The sequence below is a fragment of the Somniosus microcephalus genome, unplaced genomic scaffold, assembly GCF_052327205.1.
Source record: "Somniosus microcephalus isolate GS21.2 unplaced genomic scaffold, FLI_Smic_1.0 unresolved_chr7, whole genome shotgun sequence".
Lineage (NCBI taxonomy): Eukaryota > Metazoa > Chordata > Chondrichthyes > Squaliformes > Somniosidae > Somniosus > Somniosus microcephalus.
This window is the reverse complement of record NW_028225185.1, coordinates 31264429-31291117: the sequence shown is the minus strand read 5'-3', so window position 1 is coordinate 31291117 and position 26689 is coordinate 31264429. Positions and strand designations below refer to the sequence as shown.

At 53.3% G+C, this 26689-nt stretch overlaps 1 protein-coding gene across 7 annotated transcripts in view; it reads left to right on the top strand.

Moving 5' to 3' along the window:
• rbm10 (RNA binding motif protein 10) overlaps positions 1 to 26689 on the top strand; it is a 137013-nt gene that overhangs the window by 38797 nt on the left and 71527 nt on the right. For all 7 annotated transcript variants that reach the window (XM_085978886.1, XM_085978883.1, XM_085978887.1 and 4 more), the window contains 4 exons: positions 9897 to 9983; positions 14597 to 14657; positions 17286 to 17453; positions 25164 to 25324. In XM_085978886.1, coding sequence (XP_085835012.1) covers positions 9897 to 9983; positions 14597 to 14657; positions 17286 to 17453; positions 25164 to 25324 — 477 coding nt within the window. The remainder of the gene's footprint in view (positions 1 to 9896; positions 9984 to 14596; positions 14658 to 17285; positions 17454 to 25163; positions 25325 to 26689) is intronic.

Below are 26689 nucleotides of genomic sequence, written 5' to 3'. Positions count from 1 at the left end.
CGAGGCGGACTAGGGTGTGCGGCGCTCCCACGTTACGCGGCACCGCCCCAGCGGATGAATGAAGCGCCCGGTGGTTCTGTGCCTGGGGGGCAGCCGTGCCTGGACACCTCCGTGGCGGGTGGGGGGGGGGGGGGGAGGGCGGGGGTGGTGGGTGGTGTGCCAGTCGAAGTCACGGGCCCTTCTTTTAAAACCACCCGTCTGAGCGAGCGGACCCGCGCAGTGCCAGCAGAGCGACTGTCTTGCCTCAGTGATGGAGGTTCGTGTGGACCAGGCATCTGTGTCTTTTAAGATGTCAAATGAATTGTAATATGCCAACAAAACACACACACATACAAGTGGAACTATTTTTGCTGCCGAAAATACATATTTTTACCTATATATATGTGTGGATAACAATGGCAGCCTGATTCTGTTTTATGTCTTTTAAAAAAAAAAAAACCGCACTGTTTAAAATCGAGTGAGTATTCCGTGAAGTGTTTTTTTGTCATTCTGTACAAGTGGTAACCGTGTCCAGAAATCTGGGGGAGAAGCTCATGGTTCCATTCTTCTCATCCGATGGGGCCCGGCGGCCGAGGCGTATTTTGGTTGAAGGATGTGCGCGCGTGCCCGTTTTCTTCCCTCGGTGGTTGTTTTGTCGGTAGCCGTGGTTAAATCTGGGCCCGGCTCTCCTGCGGTGTGGAGTCTCGGTGCCGCAGAGAACTTGACGGTTGTTGTTGCCGTGGTCGGTGTATTGCCGAGTTGGCGCGGCGTGTGTTTGGCTTCTGGCCTCTCTTGGTGAGGAGGGTTTTGAGGGGAGGATGGGGGTTAAGAGGGGCACCCCCCCCCCACCCTCTCACCTCTTCGCCTGGCTACGGGGTGTGCCGTGTGTTCGGTCTTGGTGGAGGGCGGCAACACTTAACCTCTCCGCGCCCTCCCGGCGTAACAGCGGCTCGGTGGGGCGCGAGGAGCCTCGGAAGCGATTGGGAGAGAGCTGACTGCGTGTGCAGGCCTTTCGCCGTGTGCGCCTGCATTCTGAGTGGAGACGAGACCTTCGGGTTACTGGCTTTACGTGTCACGAGGGGCGTGGCGATCAACTGGTGTGCTGTCTTTGTTGAAGAACATACTGAAAGCAAAACAGAAGTGTGTGTGGGTTTGTGTCTGTGTGTTTGTGTGTGTGTGTGTGGGGTAAGGTAACAAGCTGCCGAATGCCATGGTACTATCCACTGAACAACTTCTGCCACCATTGCCTCGGTACCCAGGGAAGCGTCAGCGCAACACAGCGGACCCCAGGCAAACGCCTCAAGCTGGCTGCGCGCGTGAAGTGGAGGGTTGGGGTGGGGGGTGGGGGGCGGAGGGGATTAAATTTCAGATCCATCCCGGATTTTTGGGATGCGGGGGAGGGAGAGGGTTCGCTGCGTTCCCTTGACAGACCTGGCCGAACGCCCGTGGCAATGGAGGCGAAGTCGGGAGCTTGCCCGGCGTGTTTGAGGACCTGCAGCGATGTCAGGGCTTCTGCACGATGGATTTTGATATCTTTGTGGAAGCGTTGTGAGTTAGCTGAATTCAGGAGCTGAAGGCTGGCATGGAGGGACAGCCGTGTGTGGCCACCACACGCTGAGGCGCCACAGGTTGACGCAGTGCGGAGGGGGGGGAAATGGTCTCCTGCTCTCGAACAGGAAAACAGAAGGGCAATGCACTGCAGCCGTTTGCTTCGGAAGGAGGGGGTTTGTAAGACTCCCTCGTTGCAAATTGATTGAGCTGTCCTGGTGGTCGTGGGGGAAAGGGGTATGACCAGCTCCCTGGTGATGTCTTGAGAGTGGGAAACCAGCCAGGGTTCCTGCTCCTGATCACTGCCCAGTGACCCCTGGGTTAGAGAGAGGAGGAAATCAGCCAGGGTTCCTGCTCCTGATCACTGCCCAGTGACCCCTGGGTTAGAGAGAGAGGAGAAATCAGCCAGGGTTCCTGCTCCTGATCACTGCCCAGTCACCCCTGGGTTAGAGAGAGAGGAGAAATCAGCCAGGGTTCCTGCTCCTGATCACTGCCCAGTCACCCCTGGGTTAGAGAGAGAGGGGAAATCAGCCAGGGTTCCTGCTCCTGATCACTGTCCAGTGACCCCTGGGTTAGAGAGAGGAGGAAATCAGCCAGGGTTCCTGCTCCTGATCACTGCCCAGTGACCCCTGGGTTAGAGAGAGGAGGAAATCAGCCAGGGTTCCTGCTCCTGATCACTGTCCAGTGACCCCTGGGTTAGAGAGAGGAGGAAATCAGCCAGGGTTCCTGCTCCTGATCACTGTCCAGTGACCCCTGGGTTAGAGAGAGAGGAGAAATCAGCCAGGGTTCCTGCTCCTGATCACTGCCCAGTCACCCCTGGGTTAGAGAGAGAGGGGAAATCAGCCAGGGTTCCTGCTCCTGATCACTGTCCAGTGACCCCTGGGTTAGAGAGAGAGGAGAAATCAGCCAGGGTTCCTGCTCCTGATCACTGCCCAGTCACCCCTGGGTTAGAGAGAGAGGGGAAATCAGCCAGGGTTCCTGCTCCTGATCACTGTCCAGTGACCCCTGGGTTAGAGAGAGGAGGAAATCAGACAGGGTTCCTGCTCCTGATCACTCCAGTGACCCCCTGGGTTAGAGAGAGGGGAAATCAGCCAGGGTTCCTGCTCCTGATCACTGCCCAGTGACCCCTGGGTTAGAGAGAGAGGGGGAAATCAGCCAGGGTTCCTGCTCCTGATCACTGTCCAGTGACCCCTGGGTTAGAGAGAGGGGAAATCAGCCAGGGTTCCTGCTCCTGATCACTGTCCAGTGACCCCTGGGTTAGAGAGAGGGGAAATCAGCCAGGGTTCCTGCTCCTGATCACTGCCCAGTGACCCCTGGGTTAGAGAGAGGGAAAATCAGCCAGGGTTCGTGCTCCCGATCACTGCCCAGTGACCCCTGGGTTAGAGAGAGAGGGAAATCAGCGAGGGTTCATGCTCCTGATCACAGTCCAGTGACCCCTGGGTTAGAGAGAGAGGGAAATCAGCGAGGGTTCCTGCTCCTGATCACTGTCCAGTGACCCCTGGGTTAGAGAGAGGGGAAATCAGCCAGGGTTCCTGCTCCTGATCACTGCCCAGTGACCCCTGGGTTAGAGAGAGGGGAAATCAGCCAGGGTTCATGCTCCTGATCACTGCCCAGTGACCTCTGGGTTAGAGAGAGAGGGGAAATCAGCCAGGGTTCCTGCTCCTGATCACTGCCCAGTGACCCCTGGGTTAAAGAGAGGGGAAATCAGCCAGGGTTCCTGCTCCTGATCATTGCCCAGTGACCCCTGGGTTAGAGAGAGCGGAGATCAGCCAGGGTTCCTGCTCCTGATCATTGCCCAGTGACCCCTGGGTTAGAGAGAGAGGAAATCAGCCAGGGTTCCTGCTCCTGATCACTGTCCAGTGACCCCTGGGTTAGAGAGAGGGGAAATCAGCCAGGGTTCCTGCTCCTGATCACTGTCCAGTGACCCCTGGGTTAGAGAGAGAGGGGAAATCAGCCAGGGTTCCTGCTCCTGATCACTGCCCAGTGACCCCTGGGTTAGAGAGAGGGGAAATCAGCCAGGGTTCCTGCTCCTGATCACTGTCCAGTGACCCCTGGGTTAGAGAGAGAGGGGAAATCAGCCAGGGTTCCTGCTCCTGATCACTGCCCAGTGACCCCTGGGTTAGAGAGAGGGGAAATCAGCCAGGGTTCCTGCTCCTGATCACTGCCCAGTCACCCCTGGGTTAGAGAGAGAGGGGAAATCAGCCAGGGTTCCTGCTCCTGATCACTGTCCAGTGACCCCTGGGTTAGAGAGAGGAGGAAATCAGACAGGGTTCCTGCTCCTGATCACTCCAGTGACCCCCTGGGTTAGAGAGAGGGGAAATCAGCCAGGGTTCCTGCTCCTGATCACTGCCCAGTGACCCCTGGGTTAGAGAGAGAGGGGGAAATCAGCCAGGGTTCCTGCTCCTGATCACTGTCCAGTGACCCCTGGGTTAGAGAGAGGGGAAATCAGCCAGGGTTCCTGCTCCTGATCACTGCCCAGTCACCCCTGGGTTAGAGAGAGAGGGGAAATCAGCCAGGGTTCCTGCTCCTGATCACTGTCCAGTGACCCCTGGGTTAGAGAGAGGAGGAAATCAGACAGGGTTCCTGCTCCTGATCACTCCAGTGACCCCCTGGGTTAGAGAGAGGGGAAATCAGCCAGGGTTCCTGCTCCTGATCACTGTCCAGTGACCCCTGGGTTAGAGAGAGGGGAAATCAGCCAGGGTTCCTGCTCCTGATCACTGCCCAGTGACCCCTGGGTTAGAGAGAGAGGGGAAATCAGCCAGGGTTCCTGCTCCTGATCACTGTCCAGTGACCCCTGGGTTAGAGAGAGAGAGGGAAAATCAGCCAGGGTTCGTGCTCCCGATCACTGCCCAGTGACCCCTGGGTTAGAGAGAGGGGAAATCAGCCAGGGTTCCTGCTCCTGATCACTGCCCAGTGACCCCTGGGTTAGAGAGAGGGGAAATCAGCCAGGGTTCCTGCTCCTGATCACTGTCCAGTGACCCCTGGGTTAGAGAGAGAGAGGGAAAATCAGCCAGGGTTCGTGCTCCCGATCACTGCCCAGTGACCCCTGGGTTAGAGAGAGGGGAAATCAGCCAGGGTTCCTGCTCCTGATCACTGCCCAGTGACCCCTGGGTTAGAGAGAGGGGAAATCAGCCAGGGTTCCTGCTCCTGATCACTGCCCAGTGACCCCTGGGTTAGAGAGAGAGGGGAAATGAGCCAGGGTTCCTGCTCCTGATCACTGTCCAGTGACCCCTGGGTTAGAGAGAGGGAAATCAGCCAGGGTTCCTGCTCCTGATCACTGCCCAGTGACCCCTGGGTTAGAGAGAGGGAAATCAGCCAGGGTTCCTGCTCCTGATCACTGTCCAGTGACCCCTGGGTTGGAGAGAGGGGAAATCAGCCAGGGTTCCTGCTCCTGATCACTGCCCAGTGACCCCTGGGTTAGAGAGAGAGGGGAAATCAGCCAGGCTTCCTGCTCCTGATCACTGTCCAGTGACCCCTGGGTTAGAGAGAGAGGAAATCAGCCAGGGTTCCTGCTCCTGATCACTGCCCAGTGACCCCTGGGTTAGAGAGAGAGGGGAAATCAGCCAGGGTTCCTGCTCCTGATCACTGTCCAATGACCCCTGGGTAAGAGAGAGCAGAGATCAGCCAGGGTTCCCAGTGAAGTTCCTCCAGAGTAGAATTGGAACAACTTTTTTTTATTTTCGATGGCATCAGGTTTCGAGGGAGCCGGCGTCCCTGCAAGGATTTCCTAACCTCCTGCTTTATCGGGCCAGAAATGAAACCGGAATAGAAATAACGCTGTTGCGCCCTGCTGTCGGTGCTCGAGGTCTTTCTCTGTGCTGTCCTGGTGTGGAGTTTCTGGCTGAAGCCGTGATGTAAGATTTGACATCGGAGGCCTCCTGGGCCGGGTCTTGTCGGATTGCAGAGAATGCCCATTCACTCGGAATGCCCTGGGTGCCCCTTTCCCGTTTGTCGCTTTCTCCCCGTTCGGTTTCCCTGCCTTCGGCCGTTGAACCTCCCACCGGATCTTCCACTGGCACTCGTTCCCACTCCAGATCCTTGTCCTAATCGCCACTCGTCACGTGAGCTCAGACTCCCGGGGATCCGTTATTCTATCTATAAACTCACCCCTCCGAACCCCTCCATTAGATTCCAGCCTGTAACTCACTCCCGGGTATCTGTTATTCTATATATAAACCCCCCGAACCCCTCGATTAGATTCCAGCCTGTAACGCACTCCCGGGTATCCCTTATTCTATATATAAACCCCCCGAACCCCTCGATTAGATTCCAGCCTGTAACTCACTCCCGGGTATCTGTTATTCTATATATAAACCCCCCGAACCCCTCGATTAGATTCCAGCCTGTAACTCACTCCCAGGTATCTGTTATTCTATATATAAACCCCCCCGAACCCCTCGATTAGATTCCAGTCTGCAACTCACTCCCGGGTATCTGTTATTCTATATATAAACCCCCCGAACCCCTCGATTAGATTCCAGCCTGTAACTCACTCCCAGGTATCTGTTATTCTATATATAAACCCCCCGAACCCCTCGATTAGATTCCAGCCTGTAACTCACTCCCGGGTATCCGTTATTCTATATATAGACCCCCCGAACCCCACGATTAGATTCCAGCCTGTAACTCACTCCCGGGTATCTGTTATTCTATATATAAACCCCCCGAACCCCTCGATTAGATTCCAGCCTGTAACTCACTCCGGGTATCTGTTATTCTATATATAAACCCCCTGAACCCCTCGATTAGATTCCAGCCTGTAACTCACTCCCGGGTATCTGTTATTCTATATATAAACCCCCCGAACCCCTCGATTAGATTCCAGCCTGTAACTCACTCCCAGGTATCTGTTATTCTATATATAAACCCCCCCGAACCCCTCGATTAGATTCCAGCCTGTAACTCACTCCCGGGTATCTGTTATTCTATATATAAACCCCCTGAACCCCACGATTAGATTCCAGCCTGTAACTCACTCCCGGGTATCTGTTCTATATATAAACCCCCCGAACCCCTCGATTAGATTCCAGCCTGTAACTCACTCCCGGGTATCTGTTATTCTATATATAAACCCCCCGAACCCCTCCATTAGATTCCAGCCTGTAACTCACTCCCGGGTATCTGTTATTCTATATATAAACCCCCCGAACTCCTCGATTAGATTCCACCCTGTAACTCACTCCCGGGTATCTGTTATTCTATATATAAACCCCCCGAACCCCTCGATTAGATTCCAGACTGTAACTCACTCCCGGGTATCTGGTATTCTATATATAAACCCCCCGAACTCCTCGATTAGATTCCAGCCTGTAACTCACTCCCGGGTATCTGTTACTCTATATATAAACTCACCCCTCCGAACCCCTCGATTAGATTCCAGCCTGTAACTCACTCCCGGGTATCTGTTATTCTATAAACTCACCCCTCCGAAACCCTCGATTAGATTCCAGCCTGTAACTTACTCCCAGGTATCTGTTATTCTATATATAAACCCTCCGAACCCCTCGATTAGATTCCAGCCTGTAACTCACTCCCAGGTATCTGTTATTCTATATATAAACCCTCCGAACCCCACGATTAGATTCCAGCCTGTAACTGACTCCCGGGTATCTGTTATTCTATATATAAACCCTCCGAACCCCACGATTAGATTCCAGCCTGTAACACACTCCCGGGTATCTGTTATTCTATATATAAACCCCCCGAACCCCTCGATTAGATTCCAGCCTGTAACTCACTCCCGGGCATGTGTTATTCTATATTTCAACCCCCCGAACCCCTCAATTAGATTCCAGCCAGTAACTCACTCCCGGGTATCTGTTATTCTATATATAAACCCCCCGAACCCCTCGATTAGATTCCAGCCTGTATCTCACTCCTGGGTATCTGTTATTCTATATATAAACCCCCCCCGAACTTCTCGATTAGATTCCAGCCTGTATCTCACTCCTGGGGATCTGTTATTCTATATATAAACTCCCCGAACCCCTCGATTAGATTCCAGCCTGTAACTCACTCCCGGGTATCTGTTATTCTATATATAAACCCCCCCGAACCCCTCGATTAGATTCCAGCCTGTATCTCACTCCTGGGGATCTGTTATTCTATATATAAACCCCCCCGAACCCCTCGATTAGATTCCAGCCTGTAACTCATTCCCGGGTATCCGTTATTCTATATATAAACCCCCCGAACCCCTCGATTAGATTCCAGCCTGTAACTCACTCCCGGGTATCTGTTATTCTATATATAAACCCCCCGAACCCCTCGATTAGATTCCAGCCTGTAACTCATTCCCGGGTATCCGTTATTATATATTTTTTTATATATATATAAAGCGGGCGGTCGCAGACCCAGTGAGTGATCGTTCCCCATTTGCCCAGGTGGGTGAACGCCCCTTGATTCAGCCGGTGTTGCGGCAGGGGTCTTTCTTCTGACTCTGGGTTGTTGTGATATTGCAGGACGGAGCGTGTCGTTTGCTCAGAGGCGAGCAGCTGAGCGAGTGACTCTGAAACAATGTCGACAGGGGCGCATGCGGTTGCAGTGCGATTATTTCCACCTCCCCGCCTCTGACTTGGAGCCTCCACCACCCCCCCCCCCCCCCCCAAAGAAACGAGTGTTGGACTGTGCAGTTCAACCGCACGGCCGGGGTTCGATTCCCAAGTCTGTGCTCCGTTAGTTGATCTCGCTTGGGCGGCGCCTGCAGTAGAAATATAGAAGATAGGAGCAGGAGGAGGCCATTCGGCCCCTCGAGCCTGCTCCGCCATTCAATGAGATCACGGCTGATCATCCAAACTCAGTACCCTGTCCCCTGTCCCTGCTTTCACCCCATATCCCTTGATCCCTTTAGCCTTAAGAAATATATCTAACTCCTTCTTGAATATATTTAATGAATTGGCCTCTACTGCCTTCTGTGGTAGAGAATTCCACAGGTTCACCACTCTCTGGGTGAAGAAATTCCTCCTCATCTCAGTCCTAAATGGCTTACCCCTTATCCTTAGACTGTGACCCCTGGTTCTGGACTCCCCGACCATCGGGAACATCCTTCCTGCATCTAGTCTGTCCAGTCCTGTTAGAATTTTATAAGTTTCAATGAGATCCCCATTCATTCTTCTAAACTCCAGCGAGTATAAGCCCAATCGACCCAACCTCTCCTCCTTGACTAACGTGACGCGAGCACTTCAGGCGCGGCGAGGATTTTCTTCTCCCGGTATCTTCCGACTGCGACTCGCCCCCTGATAGTATCTGGCCACCGCTCAGCGTGGCAGCGATGAGAAACCCGCCAGCCGTCTGGCCGCGTTACCTGCTGTGCAATGCGAGTATTGGCTGTTACAGGAGCGGTCTGCTACAGGCTGTTCCGAGATAGAGCAGGAGTTAGAGCCTGGAGGTCAGTTCTTGCACCGGGGGAAGTGGTCGGGGCGGTACTGGTCTGATATTAGCCCTCTCTCTCTCTCGCTCTCCCCCCCCCCTCTCCCTACCCAGTTTGTCTCTTCCGGCTACTGATTGTGTGCTTGATTTCTGGGTCGGAAGCTGCTTCAGCACATTGCGTTACATTTTGCGGAGGGGGGGTGGGGGTGGTGGCGGTTGTGTGGCGATGGGAAACGAGCGAGTCCGAGGGTGCGGGACGGCCAGAGACGCTGGCAGCTCGCTGCGCTCGGCGGCATTCGTCCCCACGGGCTGAATCCTCGTCGACGGACGCAGCTCTCCCAGGCGGGCAGGATGCGCGCTCATCCTCCGCAACGGTGGCAGCTTCCGACCCAGGCCTTGCGGCCTCCTTCCCCTTGCGCGCCTCCCTCCGGCTACTCTCTCTTAACCTTCCCTGGTTGTTAACAGTCTGGCTGGCTTTGGCCTCTTTCTTGATTTTTTTTTTTTCCCCCCCCTCCAGTAAAGGGTTGCAGGAGACGGGAGGAATGTGTACCCGTGTGCGTGTGTGTACGCGTGCTGCGTGCGTGTTTGGTCGAAACCCTTCCCCGAGTGCCTCTGCTCGTCTGAAAGGAAATTCTTGCTCCATTCATTTCATTTCCAGAACAAAATGGTTGTTGCCTCTCAGTGGAGGCAGGGTTATTCCTCGCAATCCCTCTCCCAGCCTGAGCAAAGCGTTCCGAAGGTGGTTTTTTTTGTGTGTGTGTGTTAGAAGCTGAGAGTTTGTTCGGCTTTGGGCCGGGTCCCTCTGTTCCACAGTTGAGAGGTTTGCAGACTTTTATTTTATTACTCCGTTTGATTTTTGTTTTGTTCTCCGATCTGTCGCTTTTGTTTTGTTTTGTTCTCCTCTCTCAATGCAGAAGGGTTGTTTCGCTAATGAGGCATGAGCTGGGAGCCTTCGCTTTGAAAGAGGAGCTCATATTTTGTCACTCCTGTGTTTCTTGCAGCACTGCCTTGCCATTCTCGGTCAGCAAGTCTCCATGTATTACAGCGACCCGAAGCCCAAGGCGAACGAGGACTGGCTGTGTAACAAGGTAACGGCGGCGCGCTGCGGGGTCGGCCGTGGCTCCGTCTGGGGGGCTGTCGCTCTCGGCCTCCGAGTCGGGAGGTGGTGGGTCCGAGCGCTCCCCGCTCCAGAGACTCGGGCCTCGTAATCCAGGCCGACACGCCGCAGTGGCAGTACTTAGGGAGCGCCGCACTGTCGGAGGGGCGGTATTGAGGGAGCGCCGTACTGTCGGAGGGGCAGTACTGAGGGAGCACCGCACTGTCGGAGGGGCGGTACTTAGGGAGCGCCGCACTGTCGGAGGGGCGGTACTGAGGGAGCGCCGTACTGTCGGAGGGGCAGTACTGAGGGAGCACCGCACTGTCGGAGGGGTGGCACTGAGGGAGCGCCGCACTGTCGGAGGCGCGGTACTGAGGGAGCGCCGTACTGTCGGAGGGGCAGTACTGAGGGAGCTCCGCACTGTCGGAGGGGCGGTACTGAGGGAGCGCCGTACTGTCGGAGGGGCGGTACTTAGGGAGCGCCGCACTGTCGGAGCGCCGCACTGTCGGAGGGGCGGTACTGAGGGAGCGCCGTACTGTCGGAGGGGCAGTACTGAGGGAGCGCCGCACTGTCGGAGGGGCGGTACTGAGGGAGCGCCGCACTGTCGGAGAGGCGGTACTGAGGGAGCGCCGTACTGTCGGAGGGGCAGTACTGAGGGAGCGCCGCACTGTCGGAGGGGCGGTACTGAGGGAGCGCCGCACTGTCGGAGGGGCGGTACTGAGGGAGCGCCGCACTCTCGGAGGGGCAATACTGAGGGAGCGCCGCACTGTCGGAGGGGCAGTGCTGAGGGAGCCCTGCACTGTCGGAGGGGCGGTACTGAGGGAGCGCCGCACTGTCGGAGGGGCAGTGCTGAGGGAGCGCCGCACTGTTGGAGGGGTGGTACCGAGGGAGCGCCGCACTGTCGGAGGGGCGGTACTGAGGGAGCGCCGCACTGTCGGGGGTGGTGCCGTCTTTCGGATGAGACGCTAAACCGAGGTCCCATTTGCCCTCTCTGGTGGACATAAAAGATCCCACGGCCACTAATGGAAGAGCAGCAGGGGAGTTCTCCCCGGTGTCCTTGAACTCGAGGGAGATTTACACTGCATCTGCCCTGGGAGTGTTTGATGGGACAGTGTAGAGGTAGCTTTACTCTGTATCTAACCCGTGCTGTACCTGCCCTAGGAGTGTTTGATGGGACAGTGTAGAGGGAGCTTTACTCTGTATCTAACCCGTGCTGTACCTGCCCTGGGAGTGTTTGATGGGACAGTGTAGAGAGAGCTTTACTCTGTATCTAACCCGTGCTGTACCTGCCCTGGGAGTGTTTGATGGGGACAGTGTAGAGGGAGCTTTACTCTGTATCTAACCTGTGCTGTACCTGCCCTGGGAGTGTTTGATGGGACAGTGTAGAGGGAGCTTTACTCTGTATCTAACCCGTGCTGTACCTGCCCTGGGAGTGTTTGATGGGACAGTGCAGAGGGAGCTTTACTCTGTATCTAACCCGTGCTGTACCTGCCCTGGGAGTGTTTGATGGGACAGTGCAGAGGGAGCTTTACTCTGTATCTAACCCGTGCTGTACCTGCCCTGGGAGTGTTTGATGGGACAGTGTAGAGGGAGCTTTACTCTGTATCTAACCCATGTTGTACCTGCCCTGGGAGTGTTTGATGGGAGAGTGTAGAGGGAGCTTTACTCTGTATCTAACCCGTGCTGTACCTGCCCTGGGAGTGTTTGATGGGACAGTGTAGAGGGAGCTTTACTCTGTATCTAACCCGTGCTGTACCTGCCCTGGGAGTGTTTGATGGGGACAGTGCAGATGGAGCTTTACTCTGTATCTAACCCGTGCTGTATCTGCCCTGGGAGTGTTTGATGGGACAGTGTAGAGGGAGCTTTACTCTGTATCTAACCCGTGCTGTACCTGCCCTGGGAGTGTTTGATGGGACAGTGTCGAGGGAGCTTTACTCTGTAACTAACCCGTACTGTACCTGCCCTGGGAGTGTTTGATGGGGACAACGTAGAGGGAGCTTTACGCTGTATCTAACCCGTGCTGTACCTGCCCTGGGAGTGTTTGATGGGACAGTGTAGAGGGAGCTTTACTCTGTATCTAACCCCGTGCTGTACCTGCCCTGGGAGTGTTTGATGGGGACAGTGTAGAGGGAGCTTTACTCTGTATCTAACCCGTGCTGTACCTGCCCTGGGAGTGTTTGATGGGGACAGTGTAGAGGGAGCTTTACTCTGTATCTAACCCGTGCTGCATCTGCCCTGGGAGTGTTTGATGGGACAGTGTCGAGGGAGCTTTACTCTGTAACTAACCCGTACTGTACCTGCCCTGGGAGTGTTTGATGGGGACAACGTAGAGGGAGCTTTACGCTGTATCTAACCCGTGCTGTACCTGCCCTGGGAGTGTTTGATGGGACAGTGTAGAGGGAGCTTTACTCTGTATCTAACCCCGTGCTGTACCTGCCCTGGGAGTGTTTGATGGGGACAGTGTAGAGGGAGCTTTACTCTGTATCTAACCCGTGCTGTACCTGCCCTGGGAGTGTTTGATGGGGACAGTGTAGAGGGAGCGTTACTCTGTATCTAACCCGTGCTGTACCTGCCCTGGGAGTGTTTGATGGGACAGTGTAGAGGGAGCTTTACTCTGTATCTAACCCCGTGCTGTACCTGCCCTGGGAGTGTTTGATGGGGACAGTGTAGAGGGAGCTTTACTCTGTATCTAACCCATGCTGTACCTGCCCTGGGAGTGTTTGATGGGACAGTGTAGAGGGAGCTTTACTCTGTATCTAACCCCGTGCTGTACCTGCCCTGGGAGTGTTTGACGGGGACAGTGTAGAGGGAGCTTTACTCTGTATCTAACCCGTGCTATACCTGCCCTGGGAGTGTTTGATGGGACAGTGTAGAGGTAGCTTTACTCTGTATCTAACCCGTGCTGTACCTGCCCTGGGAGTGTTTGATGGGACAGTGTAGAGGGAGCTTTACTCTGTATCTAACCCGTGCTGTACCTGCCCTGGGAGTGTTTGATGGGGACAGTGCAGAGGGAGCTTTACCCTGTATCTAACCCTGTGCTGTACCTGCCCGGGGAGTGTTTGATGGGGACAGTGTAGAGGGAGCTTTACTCTGTATCTAACCCTGTGCTGTACCTGCCCTGGGAGTGTTTGATGGGACAGTGTAGAGGGAGCTTTACTCTGTAGATAACCCGTGCTGTACCTGCCCTGGGAGTGTTTGATGGGACAGTGGAGAGGGAGCTTTACTCTGTATCTAACCCGTGCTGTACCTGCCCTGGGAGTGTTTAATGGGACAGTGTAGAGGGAGCTTTACTCTGTATCTAACCCGTGCTGTACCTGCCCTGGGAGTGTTTGATGGGACAGTGTAGAGGGAGCTTTACTCTGTATCTAACCCATGCTGTACCTGCCCTGGGAGTGTTTGATGGGGACAGTGTAGAGGGAGCTTCACTCTGTATCTAACCCATGCTGTACCTGCCCTGGGAGTGTTTGATGGGGACAGTGTAGAGGGAGCTTTACGCTGTATCTAACCCGTGCTGTACCTGCCCTGGGAGTGTTTGATGGGGACAGTGTAGAGGGAGCTTTACTCTGTATCTAACCTGTGCTGTACCTGCCCTGGGAGTGTTTGATGGGGACAGTGTAGAGGGAGCTTTACTCTGTATCTAACCCGTGCTGTACCTGCCCTGGGAGTGTTTGATGGGACTGTGTAGAGGGAGCTTTACTCTGTATCGAAGCTGTGATGTACCTGCCCTGGGAGTGTTTGATGGGGACAGTGTAGAGAGAGCTGTACTCTGTATCTAACCTGTGCTGTACCTGCCCTGGGAGTGTTTGATGGGGACAGTGTAGAGGGAGCTTTACTCTGTATCTAACCCGTGCTGTACCTGCCCTGGGAGTGTTTGATGGGGACAGTGTAGAGTGAGCTTTACTCTGTATCTAACCCGTGCTGTACCTGCCCTGGGAGTGTTTGATGGGGACAGTGTAGAGGGAGCTTTACTCTGTATCTAACCTGTGCTGTACCTGCCCTGGGAGTGTTTGATGGGGACAGTGTAGAGGGAGCTTTACTCTGTATCTAACCTGTGCTGTACCGGCCCTGGGAGTGTTTGATGGGACAGTGTAGAGGGAGCTTTACTCTGTATCTAACCCGTGCTGTACCTGCCCTGGGAGTGTTTGATGGGGACAGTGTAGAGGGAGCTTTACTCTGTATCTAACCCCGTGCTGTACCTGCCCTGGGAGTGTTTGATGGGACAGTGTAGAGGGAGCTTTACTCTGTATCTAACCTGTGCTGTACCTGCCCTGGGAGTGTTTGATGGGACAGTGTAGAGGGAGCTTTACTCTGTGTCTAACCCGTGCTGTACCTGCCCTCGGAGTGTTTGATGGGGACAGTGTAGAGGGAGCTTTACTCTGTATCTAACCTGTGCTGTACCTGCCCTGGGAGTGTTTGATGGGGACAGTGTAGAGGGAGCTTTACTCTGGATCTAACCCCGTGCTGTACCTGCCCTGGGAGTGTTTGATGGGGACAGTGTAGTGGTGAAGAGCCCGAGAGTAGTTTGTTTTCAAAGACACAGTTTGGGTTGTTGGGGTGCCGTGTCGATGTCGGCCTGCTTTAAATTGTTTTCTCTTCTGCCCGCAGTGCGGCGTCCAGAATTTTAAACGGCGCGAGAAGTGCTTCAAGTGTGGGGTCCCCAAATCAGGTGAGTGCGGCAGAAACACCTCCGTCGTTCCCACTAAGCCCCGTGAAAATTAGAAAGGGCAGCCCACCTAAATAAAAGCGAGAGAGAACATTGAATGTGTCTTGTGTGTTGCACAACACAGTTACAGGCCGATCGGCCCATCCAGCCCAACACAGGGAAAATAGCCCTAATCAGATTTACCCACCTTGTTCCCATAACCCTCCAACCCCACTTCAATTCTCCATCCCTTTCTGACCACTCTGTCCTCCTACACAGTTCCAATGTTGGGTCATCGCTAGCGTGACTTCTTATTTATGATATGATTTTTTAATAAACGGATTGCGAGGTTCCACCATTTATTGGTAGGTGAATGTATAGCCAGGGGTGGTATTTTCTTTTTAATATTCGTTCCTGGGATGTGGGCGTCGCTGGCAAGGCTTAGCATTTATTGGCCATCCCCTAATTGCCCTCGTGAAGGTGGTGGTGAGCCACCTTCTTGAACCGCTGCAGTCCCGTGTGGCGAAGGTGCTCCCACAGCGCTGTCAGGGAGGGAGTTCCGGGTTTTTGACCCAGCGACGATGAAGGAACGGCCGATATATTTCCAAGTCGGGATGGTGTGTGTGTGACTTGGAGGGCAACTTGGAGGTGGTGGTGATCCTGTGCGCCCGCTGCCCTTGTCCTTCTCGGTGGTGGAGATTGCGGGTTCGGGGGGTGCTGTCGAAGAAGGCATAAAGTGCAGCAAGGTCCCAGGTTCCACCCTCTACCAAGTTAACCAATCTCACCCAGGATGGGGGGCAGTGGGTCTACAATTGGCATGGAGCGCCCCTGGGTTCAGATGGGAGAAAGTCAGCCAGGGTTCCTGCTCCTGATCACTGCCCAGTGAACCCTGGGTTAGAGAGAGGGGAAATCAGCCAGGGTTCCTGCTCCTGATCACTGTCCAGTGACCCCTGGGTTAGAGAGAGAGGAAATCAGCCAGCGTTCCTGCTCCTGATCACTGCCCAGTGACCCCTAGGTTAGAGAAAGAGGGAAATCAGCCAGGGTTCCTGCTCCTCATCACGCCTGCCCAGTGATCCCTGGGTTAGAGAGAGCGGGGAAATCAGCCAGCGTTCTTGCACGTGTTCACTGTCCAGTGACCCCTGGGTTAGAGAGAGGGGATATCAGCCAGGGTTCCTGCTTCTGATCACTGTCCAGTGACCCCTAGGTTAGAGAGTGAGGGGGTTAGAGAGAGAGGGGCAATCAGCCAGGGTTCCTGCTCCTGATCACTGTCCAGTGACCCCTGGGTTAGAGAGAGAGAGGGGAAATCAGCCAGGGTTCCTGCTCCTGATCACTGTCCAGTGACCCCTGGGTTAGAGAGAGAGAGGGGAAATCAGCCAGGGTTCCTGCTCCTGATCACTGTCCAGTGACCCCTGGGTTAGAGAGAGGGGAAATCAGCCAGGGTTCCTGCTCCTGATCACTGCCCAGTGACCCCTGGGTTAGAGAGAGAGGGGGAAATCAGCCAGGGTTCCTGCTCCTGATCACTGTCCAGTGACCCCTGGGTTAGAGAGAGGGGAAATCAGCCAGGGTTCCTGCTCCTGATCACTGCCCAATGACCCCTGGGTTAGCGAGAGAGGGGAAATCAGCCAGGGTTCCTGCTCCTGATCACTGCCCAGTGACCCCTGGGTTAGAGAGAGGGGAAATCAGCCAGGGTTCCTGCTCCTGATCACTGCCCAGTGACCCCTGCTGAAGAGGGTGTGGGTGTGCGAGTGTTAACTTGAGGACAGGATTGGGCTCGAATGTGACGCCCTCCCCAGTCAAATATCCTACCAACACTCTCGATCTGAGCTCGCGCTTGAATGATGATCACTTGTGGCAGGTGCCGTAAGACTACTGTGGGACCCGTATCCCAGCATGAATCCGAGCCTAAAGGAAAGGCATCTTTTAAAAAAAAAAAAAAAAAAAAAAAAATTATCAAAGATGTAGTTATGCATTTGTTTAAGGATTTTATCCTTGGGTTTGGTTTCATAGAATGTTACAGCGCAGAAGGCAGCCGTCTGGCCCATTCTGCCTGTTCCACCATTCACTCAGATCGCGGCTGACCTGTCTCTTAACGCCATCTTCCCGCCTTGTTTCCCTGACCCTTAATACCCACACCCAACAAAAATCTATCGGTCTCAGTCTTGAAAGCTCCAATTGACCCCCAGCCTCAACAGCCTTTTGGGGGAACATTCTCCTCATCTCCCCTCTGGTTCTTTTCCCGATTATCTTCAATCTGTGTCCTCTGGCTACCGGCCCTCCTGCCACTGGAAACAGTTTCTCCTTATTTACTCCATCAAAACCTTCATGATTTTGAACGCCTCTATTAAATCTCCCCTTAACCTTCTCTGCTCTAAGGAGAACAATCCCAGCTTCTCCAGTCTCTCCACATCACTGAAGTCCCTCATCCCTGGTACCATTCTGGTCAATCTCCCCTTAACCTTCTCTGCTCTAAGGAGAACAATCCCAGCTTCTCCAGTCTCTCCACATCACTGAAGTTCCTCATCCCCGGTACCATTCTAATAAATCTCCTCTGCACCGTTCGGCTTATGTGTAAGTCTAAGGTACTGGAGGTCGGGGGCGCTCTTGCGTGCAGGATGTCTGGAGTTTTAATACGACTCGCTCTCCCATTTGCAGAAGGCGAGCTGCGTCTGGTCGCTGGCAGGAAGGACCTGCAGCTGCCGCTCCCGGAGGGGCCTCAGCCTCTGCTCAAACTGCCCCAGCCGTTCCAGCCCCCACAGCTTCAGCACCAGCACCTGCTGCACAGCCAGCAGCAGCAGCAGCTCAACGAGAACGCCAATGACAGTAAGTGTGGGATGGGTTTCCGGGGAAGCCGGGCGGGCGGGGGGCCGCTGGGTGTGATGGGCGGGCGGGCCGCTGGGTTTGTCAACAGATGTGCCGTGCTCATTCGAACTGAGAATCTGCGGGACCCCCGTGGTCGCACAGTTCAACAGTCTGTCCTTCCTACATTGGGTTGTCTGTCACTGTATAACACTGGGGTACAGTACTGGTGGGTACAGGTCTGTCACTGTATAACACTGGGGTACAGTACTGGTGGGTACAGGTCTGTCACTGTATAACACTGGGGTACGGTACTGGTGGGTACAGGTCTGTCACTATAACACTGGGGTACAGTACTGGTGGGTACAGGTCTGTCACTGTATAACACTGGGGTACAGTACTGGTGGGTGCAGGTCTGTCAGTGTATAACACTGGGGTACAGTACTGGTGGGTACAGGTCTGTCACTGTATAACATGGGTACAGGTCTGTCACTATAACACTGGGGTACAGTACTGGTGGGTACAGGTCTGTCAGTGTATAACACTGGGGTACAGTACTGGTGGGTACATGTCTGTCACTAACACTGGGGTACAGTACTGGTGGGTACAGGTCTGTCACTGTATAACACTGGGGTACAGTACTGGCGGGTACAGTTCTGTCACTATAACACGGGTACAGTACTGGTGGGTACAGGTCTGTCACTGTATAACACGGGTACAGTACTGGTGGGTACAGGTCTGTCACTGTATAACACTGGGGTACAGTACTGGTGGGTACAGGTCTGTCACTGTATAACACGGGTACGGTACTGGTGGGTACAGGTCTGTCACTATAACACTGGGGTACAGTACTGGTGGGTACAGGTCTGTCACTATAACGCTGGGGTACAGTACTGGTGGGTACAGGTCTGTCACTATAACACTGGGGTACAGTACTGGTGGGTACAGGTCTGTCGCTGTATAACACGGGTACAGTACTGGTGGGCACAGGTCTGTCTCTGTATAACACTGGGGTACAGTACTGGTGGGTACAGGTCTGTCACTGTATAACACTGGGGTACAGTACTGGTGGGTACAGGTCTGTCACTAACACTGGGGTACAGTACTGGTGGGTACAGGTCTGTCAGTGTATAACACTGGGGTACAGTACTGGTGGGTACAGGTCTGTCACTATAACACTGGGGTACAGTACTGGTGGGTACAGGTCTGTCACTGTATAACACTGGGGTACAGGTCTGTCACTGTATAACACTGGGGTACAGTATTGGTGGGTACAAGTCTGTCCCTGTATAACACTGGGGTACAGTACTGGTGGGTTCAGGTCTGTCACTATAACACTGGGGTACAGTAATGGTGGGTACAGGTCTGTCACTGTATAACACTGGGGTACAGTACTGGTGGGTACAGGTCTGTCACTGTATAACACGGGAACAGTACTGGTGGGTACAGGTCTGTCACTATAACACTGGGGTACAGTACTGGTGGGTACAGGTCTGTCACTATAACACTGGGGTACAGTACTGGTGGGTACAGGTCTGTCACTGTATAACACTGGGGTACAGTACTGGTGGGTACAGGTCTGTCACTATAACACGGGTACAGTACTGGTGGGTACAGGTCTGTCACTAACACTGGGGTACAGTACTGGTGGGTACAGGTCTGTCACTGTGTAACACTGGGGTACAGTACTGGTGGGTACAGGTCTGTCACTATAACACTGGGGTACAGTACTGGTGGGTACAGGTCTGTCACTGTATAACACGGGTACAGTACTGGTGGGTACAGGTCTGTCCCTGTATAACACTGGGGTACAGTACTGGTGGATACAAGTCTGTCACTGTATAACACTGGGGTACAGTACTGGTGGGTACAGGTCTGTCCCTGTATAACACTGGGGTACAGTACTGGTGGATACAGGTCTGTCACTGTATAACACTGGGGTACAGTACTGGTGGGTACAGGTCTGTCGCTGTATAACACTGGGGTACAGTACTGGTGGGTACAGGTCTGTCCCTGTATAACACTGGGGTACAGTACTGGTGGGTACAGGTCTGTCACTGTATAACACTGGGGTACAGTACTGGTGGGTACAGGTCTGTCCCTGTATAACACTGGGGTACAGTACTGGTGGATACAGGTCTGTCACTGTATAACACTGGGGTACAGTACTGGTGGGTACATGTCTGTCACTGTATAACACTGGGGTACAGTACTGGTGGGTACAGGTCTGTCCCTGTATAACACTGGTGTACAGTACTGGTGGGTACAGGTCTGTCACTATAACACGGGTACAGTACTGGTGGGTACAGGTCTGTCACTATAACACGGGTACAGTACTGGTGGGTACAGGTCTGTCACTGTATAACACTGGGGTACAGTACTGGTGGGGACAGGTCTGTCACTGTATAACACTGGGGTACAGTACTGGTGGGTACAGGTCTGTCACTGTATAACACTGGGGTACAGTACTGGTGGGTACAGGTCTGTCGCTGTATAACACTGGGGTACAGTACTGGTGGGTACAGGTCTGTCCCTGTATAACACTGGGGTACAGTACTGGTGGGTACAGGTCTGTCACTGTATAACACTGGGGTACAGTACTGGTGGGTACAGGTCTGTCACTGTATAACACTGGGGTACAGTACTGGTGGGTCCAGGTCTGTCCCTGTATAACACTGGGGTACAGTACTGGGGGGTACAGGTCTGTCACTGTATAACACTGGGGTACAGTACTGGTGGATACAGGTCTGTCACTGTATAACACTGGGGTACAGTACTGGTGGGGACAGGTCTGTCACTGTATAACACTGGGGTACAGTACTGGTGGGTACAGGTCTGTCACTGTATAACACTGGGGTACAGTACTGGTGGGTACAGGTCTGTCCCTGTATAACACTGGGGTACAGTACTGGTGGATACAGGTCTGTCACTGTATAACACTGGGGTACAGTACTGGTGGGTACATGTCTGTCACTGTATAACACTGGGGTACAGTACTGGTGGGTACAGGTCTGTCACTGTATAACACTGGGGTACAGTACTGGTGGGTACAGGTCTGTCCCTGTATAACACTGGTGTACAGTACTGGTGGGTACAGGTCTGTCACTATAACACGGGTACAGTACTGGTGGGTACAGGTCTGTCACTATAACACTGGGGTACAGTACTGGTGGGTACAGGTCTGTCACTAACACTGGTGTACAGTACTGGTGGGTACAGGTCTGTCACTAACTGATGGGCCTTCAATAACCACAAAACTAGAAGTTATAGACTTAAACAAGTTGGCTTTTAATCACTAAGATCAGAGCTAACATCTCAACACGCCGACTGGTTCACAGGAATGAGTCATACAGATCCTGGGATCTTTATGTAAGAGAAGTCAGGGGTGGAGCCAAGAGCCAAGACCTGGAACCTTCCAGGTTAGTCGGGAAAGAGGAAGTGAAACTATATACAGTGGGGGAGGGTAATATACATGAGTGCAAAACGAATACAGGACCAAGACAAACAGATTTCATTACATTCACCCCTTCTATAGATTTAGTCCATCGGGGTGATGTTTCTTAAAAGTTGGTATAAGTGAGTCTGTCAGGAGGTTTTGCAGTTCTCAGGGATCGGCGCAAAGCCGGTTGGGGTGCCTCTAGGGGAGTGGATTCTGGTTCCTCCGCTGTCCGGGCCTCCGCAGTGTCTTCCAGGTTATCTGCAGTGTCCTCCAGGTTAAAGTTGGGTATTGATACCTCTGGGCGTCCTGTCTCTTTGTAGTGTAGGTCTTCATCGGGTAGTCTCCCATCGTTCTCTCCGCTCCCCGAGGGAGCGAGGTCTTTTATGGAAACAGTGTCCTCTCGCCCGTCAGAGTATTCGATATTGGCGTACTGAGAGTTTGCATGGAGGAGCTGTACCTTTTCCACAAGAGGGTCCGTTTTATGGCCTCTCACGTGCTTCCGCAATAGTACTGTCCCCGGAGACGTCAGCCACGCGGGTAGAGATATGCCCGAGGTGGATTTCCGGGGGAAAACGAACATCTTTTTGTGAGGGGTAGCGTTAGTGGCAGTACATAACAGAGACCTTATGGAGTGGAGCACGTCTGGGAGGACTTCCTGCCAGCGGGAGGTCGGAAGGCCTTTTGACTTTAAGGCTAACGTGACAGCCTTCCAAACAGTAGCATTCTCCCTTTCCACTTGCCCATTACCCCGGGGGTTGTAGCTAGTGGTTCTGCTCGTGGCTATCCCCTTCGAGAGCAAGAACTGGCGCAGCTCGTCACGAATGACGTCCCCCTATCGCTGTGTATGTAGTTCGGCATGCCAAACATGCAGAATAGATTACAGAGACACTTGACCGTGGCACTGGTCATGTCTGGGCAGGGAATGGCGAAGGGGAAGCGGGAATATTCATCAATGATATTGAGGAAGTATACGTTACGGTCGGCAGAGGGAAGGGGTCCCTTGAAGTCCAGACTTAGGCGCTCGAATGGCCGTGTGGCTTTGATAAGGTGTGCACGGTCAGGCCTGTAGAAACGAGGCTTGCATTCCGCACAGATGCGGCAGGCTCTGGTCATTGCCCTGACCTCCTCGATGGAGTGGGGCAGATTGCGGGACTTTATAAAATGGTATAGTCGGGTGACCCCTGGGTGACAGAGGTCGTTGTGGAGACCCTGTAATTTGTCCGTATGAATGCTGGCACACATTCCCCGCGATAGGGCGTCTGGGGGTTCATTAAGGGCTCCCAGCCTGTACATAATATCATAGTCGAACGTGGATAGTTCGATCCTCCACCTGAGTATTTTGTCATTCTTGATTTTCCCCCTTTGTTATTAAACATGAAAGCCACCGACCGCTGGTCGGTGAGCAGGGTGAAACGTTTGCCGGCTAGGTAGTGTCTCCAGTGCCGCACTGCCTCCACTATAGCCTGTGCCTCCTTCTCGACAGAAGAGTGCCTGATTTCAGGTCCCTGAAGGGTTCGGGAGAAGAAGGCCACAGGTCTCCCAGCCTGATTGAGGGTCGCAGCTAAGGCAAAGTCTGACGCATCGCTTTCGACTTGAAAGGGAATGCATCCGTCCACTGCACACACTGCAGCCCTTTCAATGTCCTGTTTAATACTGGTGAAAGCCTCCCGAGCTTCAGCTGATAGTGGGAAGGACGTCGATTTAATGAGGGGTCGGGCCTTATCAGAGTAATTGGGCACCCATTGGGCATAATACGAAAAAAATCCCAGGCACCTTTTTAAAGCTTTGGGATTGTGTGGCAGGGGCAGTTCCTTTAGGGGGCGTAATCGGTCAGGGTCCGGTCCAATTACCCCATCTTCCACCACACAGCCGAGGATACAGAGACGGGTTGTGTTGAAGACACATTTGTCTTCGTTGTAGGTTAGATTCAGCTTTAGGGCAGTTTTTAAAAATCTCGCAAGATTTAGATCGTGGTCTTGCTGGTTGTGCCCGCAGATAGTGACATTGTCCAGATAGGGGTAGGTAGCTTGTAGTTTATTCTCGTCAACCATGCGGTCCATCTCACGTTGGAAGACCGAGACCCCATTTGTTACCCCGAAGGGCACTTTGAGAAAATGGTAGAGGCGCCCGTTCGCCTCGAAGGCCGTGTATGGGCGGTCCTCCGTTCTAATGGGGAGCTGGTGATACGCGGATTTGAGGTCGATAGTCGAGAAGACTCGGTATTGCGCAATCTGCTTGACCATTTCTGATATGCGGGGTAAAGGGTAGGCGTCCAGCTGGGTATAAATATTAACAGTCTGGCTGTAGTCAATTACCATCCGTTTCTTTTCGCTATTTTTAACTATGACTACTTGGGCACGCCACGGGCTGGTACTGCATTCAATAATGCCTTCCCGCAGGAGTCTGTCCACTTCCGCCTTGATAAAGTGTCTGTCTTCCAGACTGTACCGTCTACTTTTGGTCGCTATGGACCTACAGTTTGGAGCGAGAATAGCGAATAAAGAGGGCGGGCTGATTTTTAAGGTTGATAGGCCACAGACTGTGAGTGGCGGCTGGGACCCGCCATATGCTAGCGTGACACTTTCGTGGTGGCACTGGAAGTCCAGGCCCAAGATTACATTAACACAGAGTTCTGGCATCACGAGGAGTTTAAAATCCTTGTAGTCCGTGCCTTTTACAGTCAGTGTTACCACACAGTAGCCCAAAATGTCCGAAGTGTGGGGCTTAGCAGCCATAGCAATTCTGCTCCGTGTAGGGGTTACCGTTAATGAGTGCCGCCGTACCAGGCTAGGGTGGATAAAACTCTCGGTACTCCCACAGTCAATTAAACATTTAGTTAAATTCCCGTTTACCTGTATGTCCATCATGGATTTTGTCAACGGGTGTGGCCTGGATTGATCCACCGTGATCGAAGCCACTGTTGGGCCCTGGGCGGCTGTTGAGTCGGGAAAAGATGGCGGATCCCAAGATGGCGGCCCGCACAGCACGCACGAGGCGGTGACGGAGTTGGAAATCGGATTCCCCCTGCAGACTTTGCTAAAATGCCCCTTTTTCTTACATTTGAAGCATGTAGCGTCCTTCGCTGGGCATCGTTGTCTGGGGTGCTTGGCCTGGCCGCAGAAGTAGCATTTCGGGCCTCGAGACATTGCCGCTGTAGTAGGACTCCTGGGTGAACTTCTGTGTGGGGACTACGGCGGCGTAGAGCTGGTCTGAGACCTGGATGGGGAAGATGGCTGATTCCAAGATGGCGGCCCCCTCGGCGCGCACGAGGCGGTGAGGGCCGCATGGCCGGAAGAATAAGAGTCAGAGTTTCTCTGGGCCACGTCCAGCGATCGCGCAGTGGCCACTGCCTTTTTTAAGTCCAGGACCTCCTTCTCCAGCAGTCTCTGCCGGATATAATTTGATTTGAGGCCCGTGATGAAGGAATCGCGGACCAATTCGTCAGAGTACGCGTTGGCCGTCACGGCCTTGCAGTTACAGTCCCGGACCAGGTCCTTTAGGCCCTGTAAGAAATCGTCCATTGATTCCTCTGGTCGCTGCCTGCGTGTAGCCAGCAGATGTCTGGCGTACACTTCGTTTACCGGCCTCTGGTATTGGGCCTTCAGGATAGTGATGGCCTCCGTGTAAGAGGTGGCGTCCCGGATGAACGAATAAATCCGATGACTTACGTGAGTAGTCAGTAGACGCAATTTATCTACCTCGCTAGCGGATGAGGCCCCCGCGAAGAGTTCGAAGCATTTGAGCCAGTGTCCAAATTGATTTGATGCTTCAGCAGAATGTGGATCCAAGTCCAGACGCTCTGGTTTTAGGAGTCGATCCATCCTAGTATTCTTTAGTGATTAAAATTGATGGGCCTTCAATAACCACAAAACTAGAAGTTATAGACTTAAACAAGTTGGCTTTTAATCACTAAGATCAGAGCTAACATCTCAACACGCCGACTGGTTCACAGGAATGAGTCATACAGATCCTGGGATCTTTATGTAAGAGAAGTCAGGGGCGGAGCCAAGAGCCAAGACCTGGAACCTCCCAGGTTAGTCGGGAAAGAGGAAATGAAACTATACACCGTGGGGGAGGGTAATATACATGAGTGCAAAACGAATACAGAATCAAGACAAACAGATTTCATTACACTAACACTGGGGTACAGTACTGGTATTGTAAGCGGGCAGGCTATGTGGCTCCGCTATGTGGGCACCTCTTGCTCCTGTAGATGTCACATGATCTATGTTGGATTCACGGTCTCGGTGCCCGCTCCTGTTTGATTGATTTTCGCACTTTGCTCCCCTTCTCAGCTGTAATTCTGCGGAACCTGAACCCCCACACCACTCTGGACGTGATCCTGAGCGCGCTGACCCCCTACGCCGTGCTGTCTCCCTCCAATGTGCGGCTGATCAAAGATAAACAGACCCAGCTGAACAGAGGGTTTGCGTTCATCCAGCTCTCGACCATCGTGGTGAGTCCAGGGCCACTTGTTGCTCAAGAGACTTTTTATTTTTAAATGTTAAGTTTGTGCTCATCGAGATAATGTTATTTAAACTGTTTCAGCATCCCGTTCGGGATCTAACACTCCCAGGGCAGGTACAGCAGAGTGTTAGATACAGAGTAAAGCTCCCTCTACACTGTCCCATCAAACACTCCCAGGGCAGGTACAGCACGGGTTAGATACAGAGTAAAGCTCCCTCTACACTGTCCTCATCAAACACTCCCAGGGCAGGTACAGCACGGGTTAGATACAGAGTAAAGCTCCCTCTACACTGTCCCATCAAACACTCCCAGGGCAGGTACAGCACGGGGTTAGATACAGAGTAAAGCTCCCTCTACACTGTCCCATCAAACACTCCCAGGGCAGGTACAGCACGGGTTAGATACAGAGTAAAGCTCCCTCTACACTGTCCCCATCAAACACTCCCAGGGCAGGTACAGCACGGGGTTAGATACAGAGTAAAGCCCCCTCTACACTGTCCCCATCAAACACTCCCAGGGCAGGTACAGCATGGGGTTAGATACAGAGTAAACCTCTCCCTACACTGTCCCATCAAACACTCCCAGGGCAGGTACAGCACGGGTTAGATACAGAGTAAACCTCTCCCTACACTGTCCCATCAAACACTCCCAGGGCAGGTACAGCACGGGTTAGATACAGAGTAAAGCTCCCTCTACACTGTCCCATCAAACACTCCCAGGGCAGGTACAGCACGGGTTAGATACAGAGTAAAGCTCCCTCTACACTGTCCCATCAAACACTCCCAGGGCAGGTACAGCACGGGTTAGATACAGAGTAAAGCTCCCTCTACACTGTCCCATCAAACACTCCCAGGGCAGGTACAGCACGGGTTAGATACAGAGTAAATCTCCCTCTACACTGTCCCATCAAACACTCCCAGGGAAGGAAGGTACAGCACGGGTTAGATACAGAGTAAAGCTCCCTCTACACTGACCCATCAAACACTCCCAGGGCAGGTACAGCACGGGTTAGATACAGAGTAAAGCTCCCTCTACACTGACCCATCAAACACTCCCAGGGCAGGTACAGCACGGGTTAGATACAGAGTAAATCTCCCTCTACACTGTCCCATCAAACACTCCCAGGGCAGGTACAGCACGGGTTAGATTCAGAGTAAAGCTCCCTCTACACTGTCCCCATCAAACACTCCCAGGGCAGGTACAGCACGGGTTAGATACAGAGTAAAGCTCCCTCTACACTGTCCCATCAAACACTCCCAGGGCAGGTACAGCACGGGTTAGATACAGAGTAAAGCTCCCTCTACACTGTCCCATCAAACACTCCCAGGGCAGGTACAGCACAGGTTAGAGACAG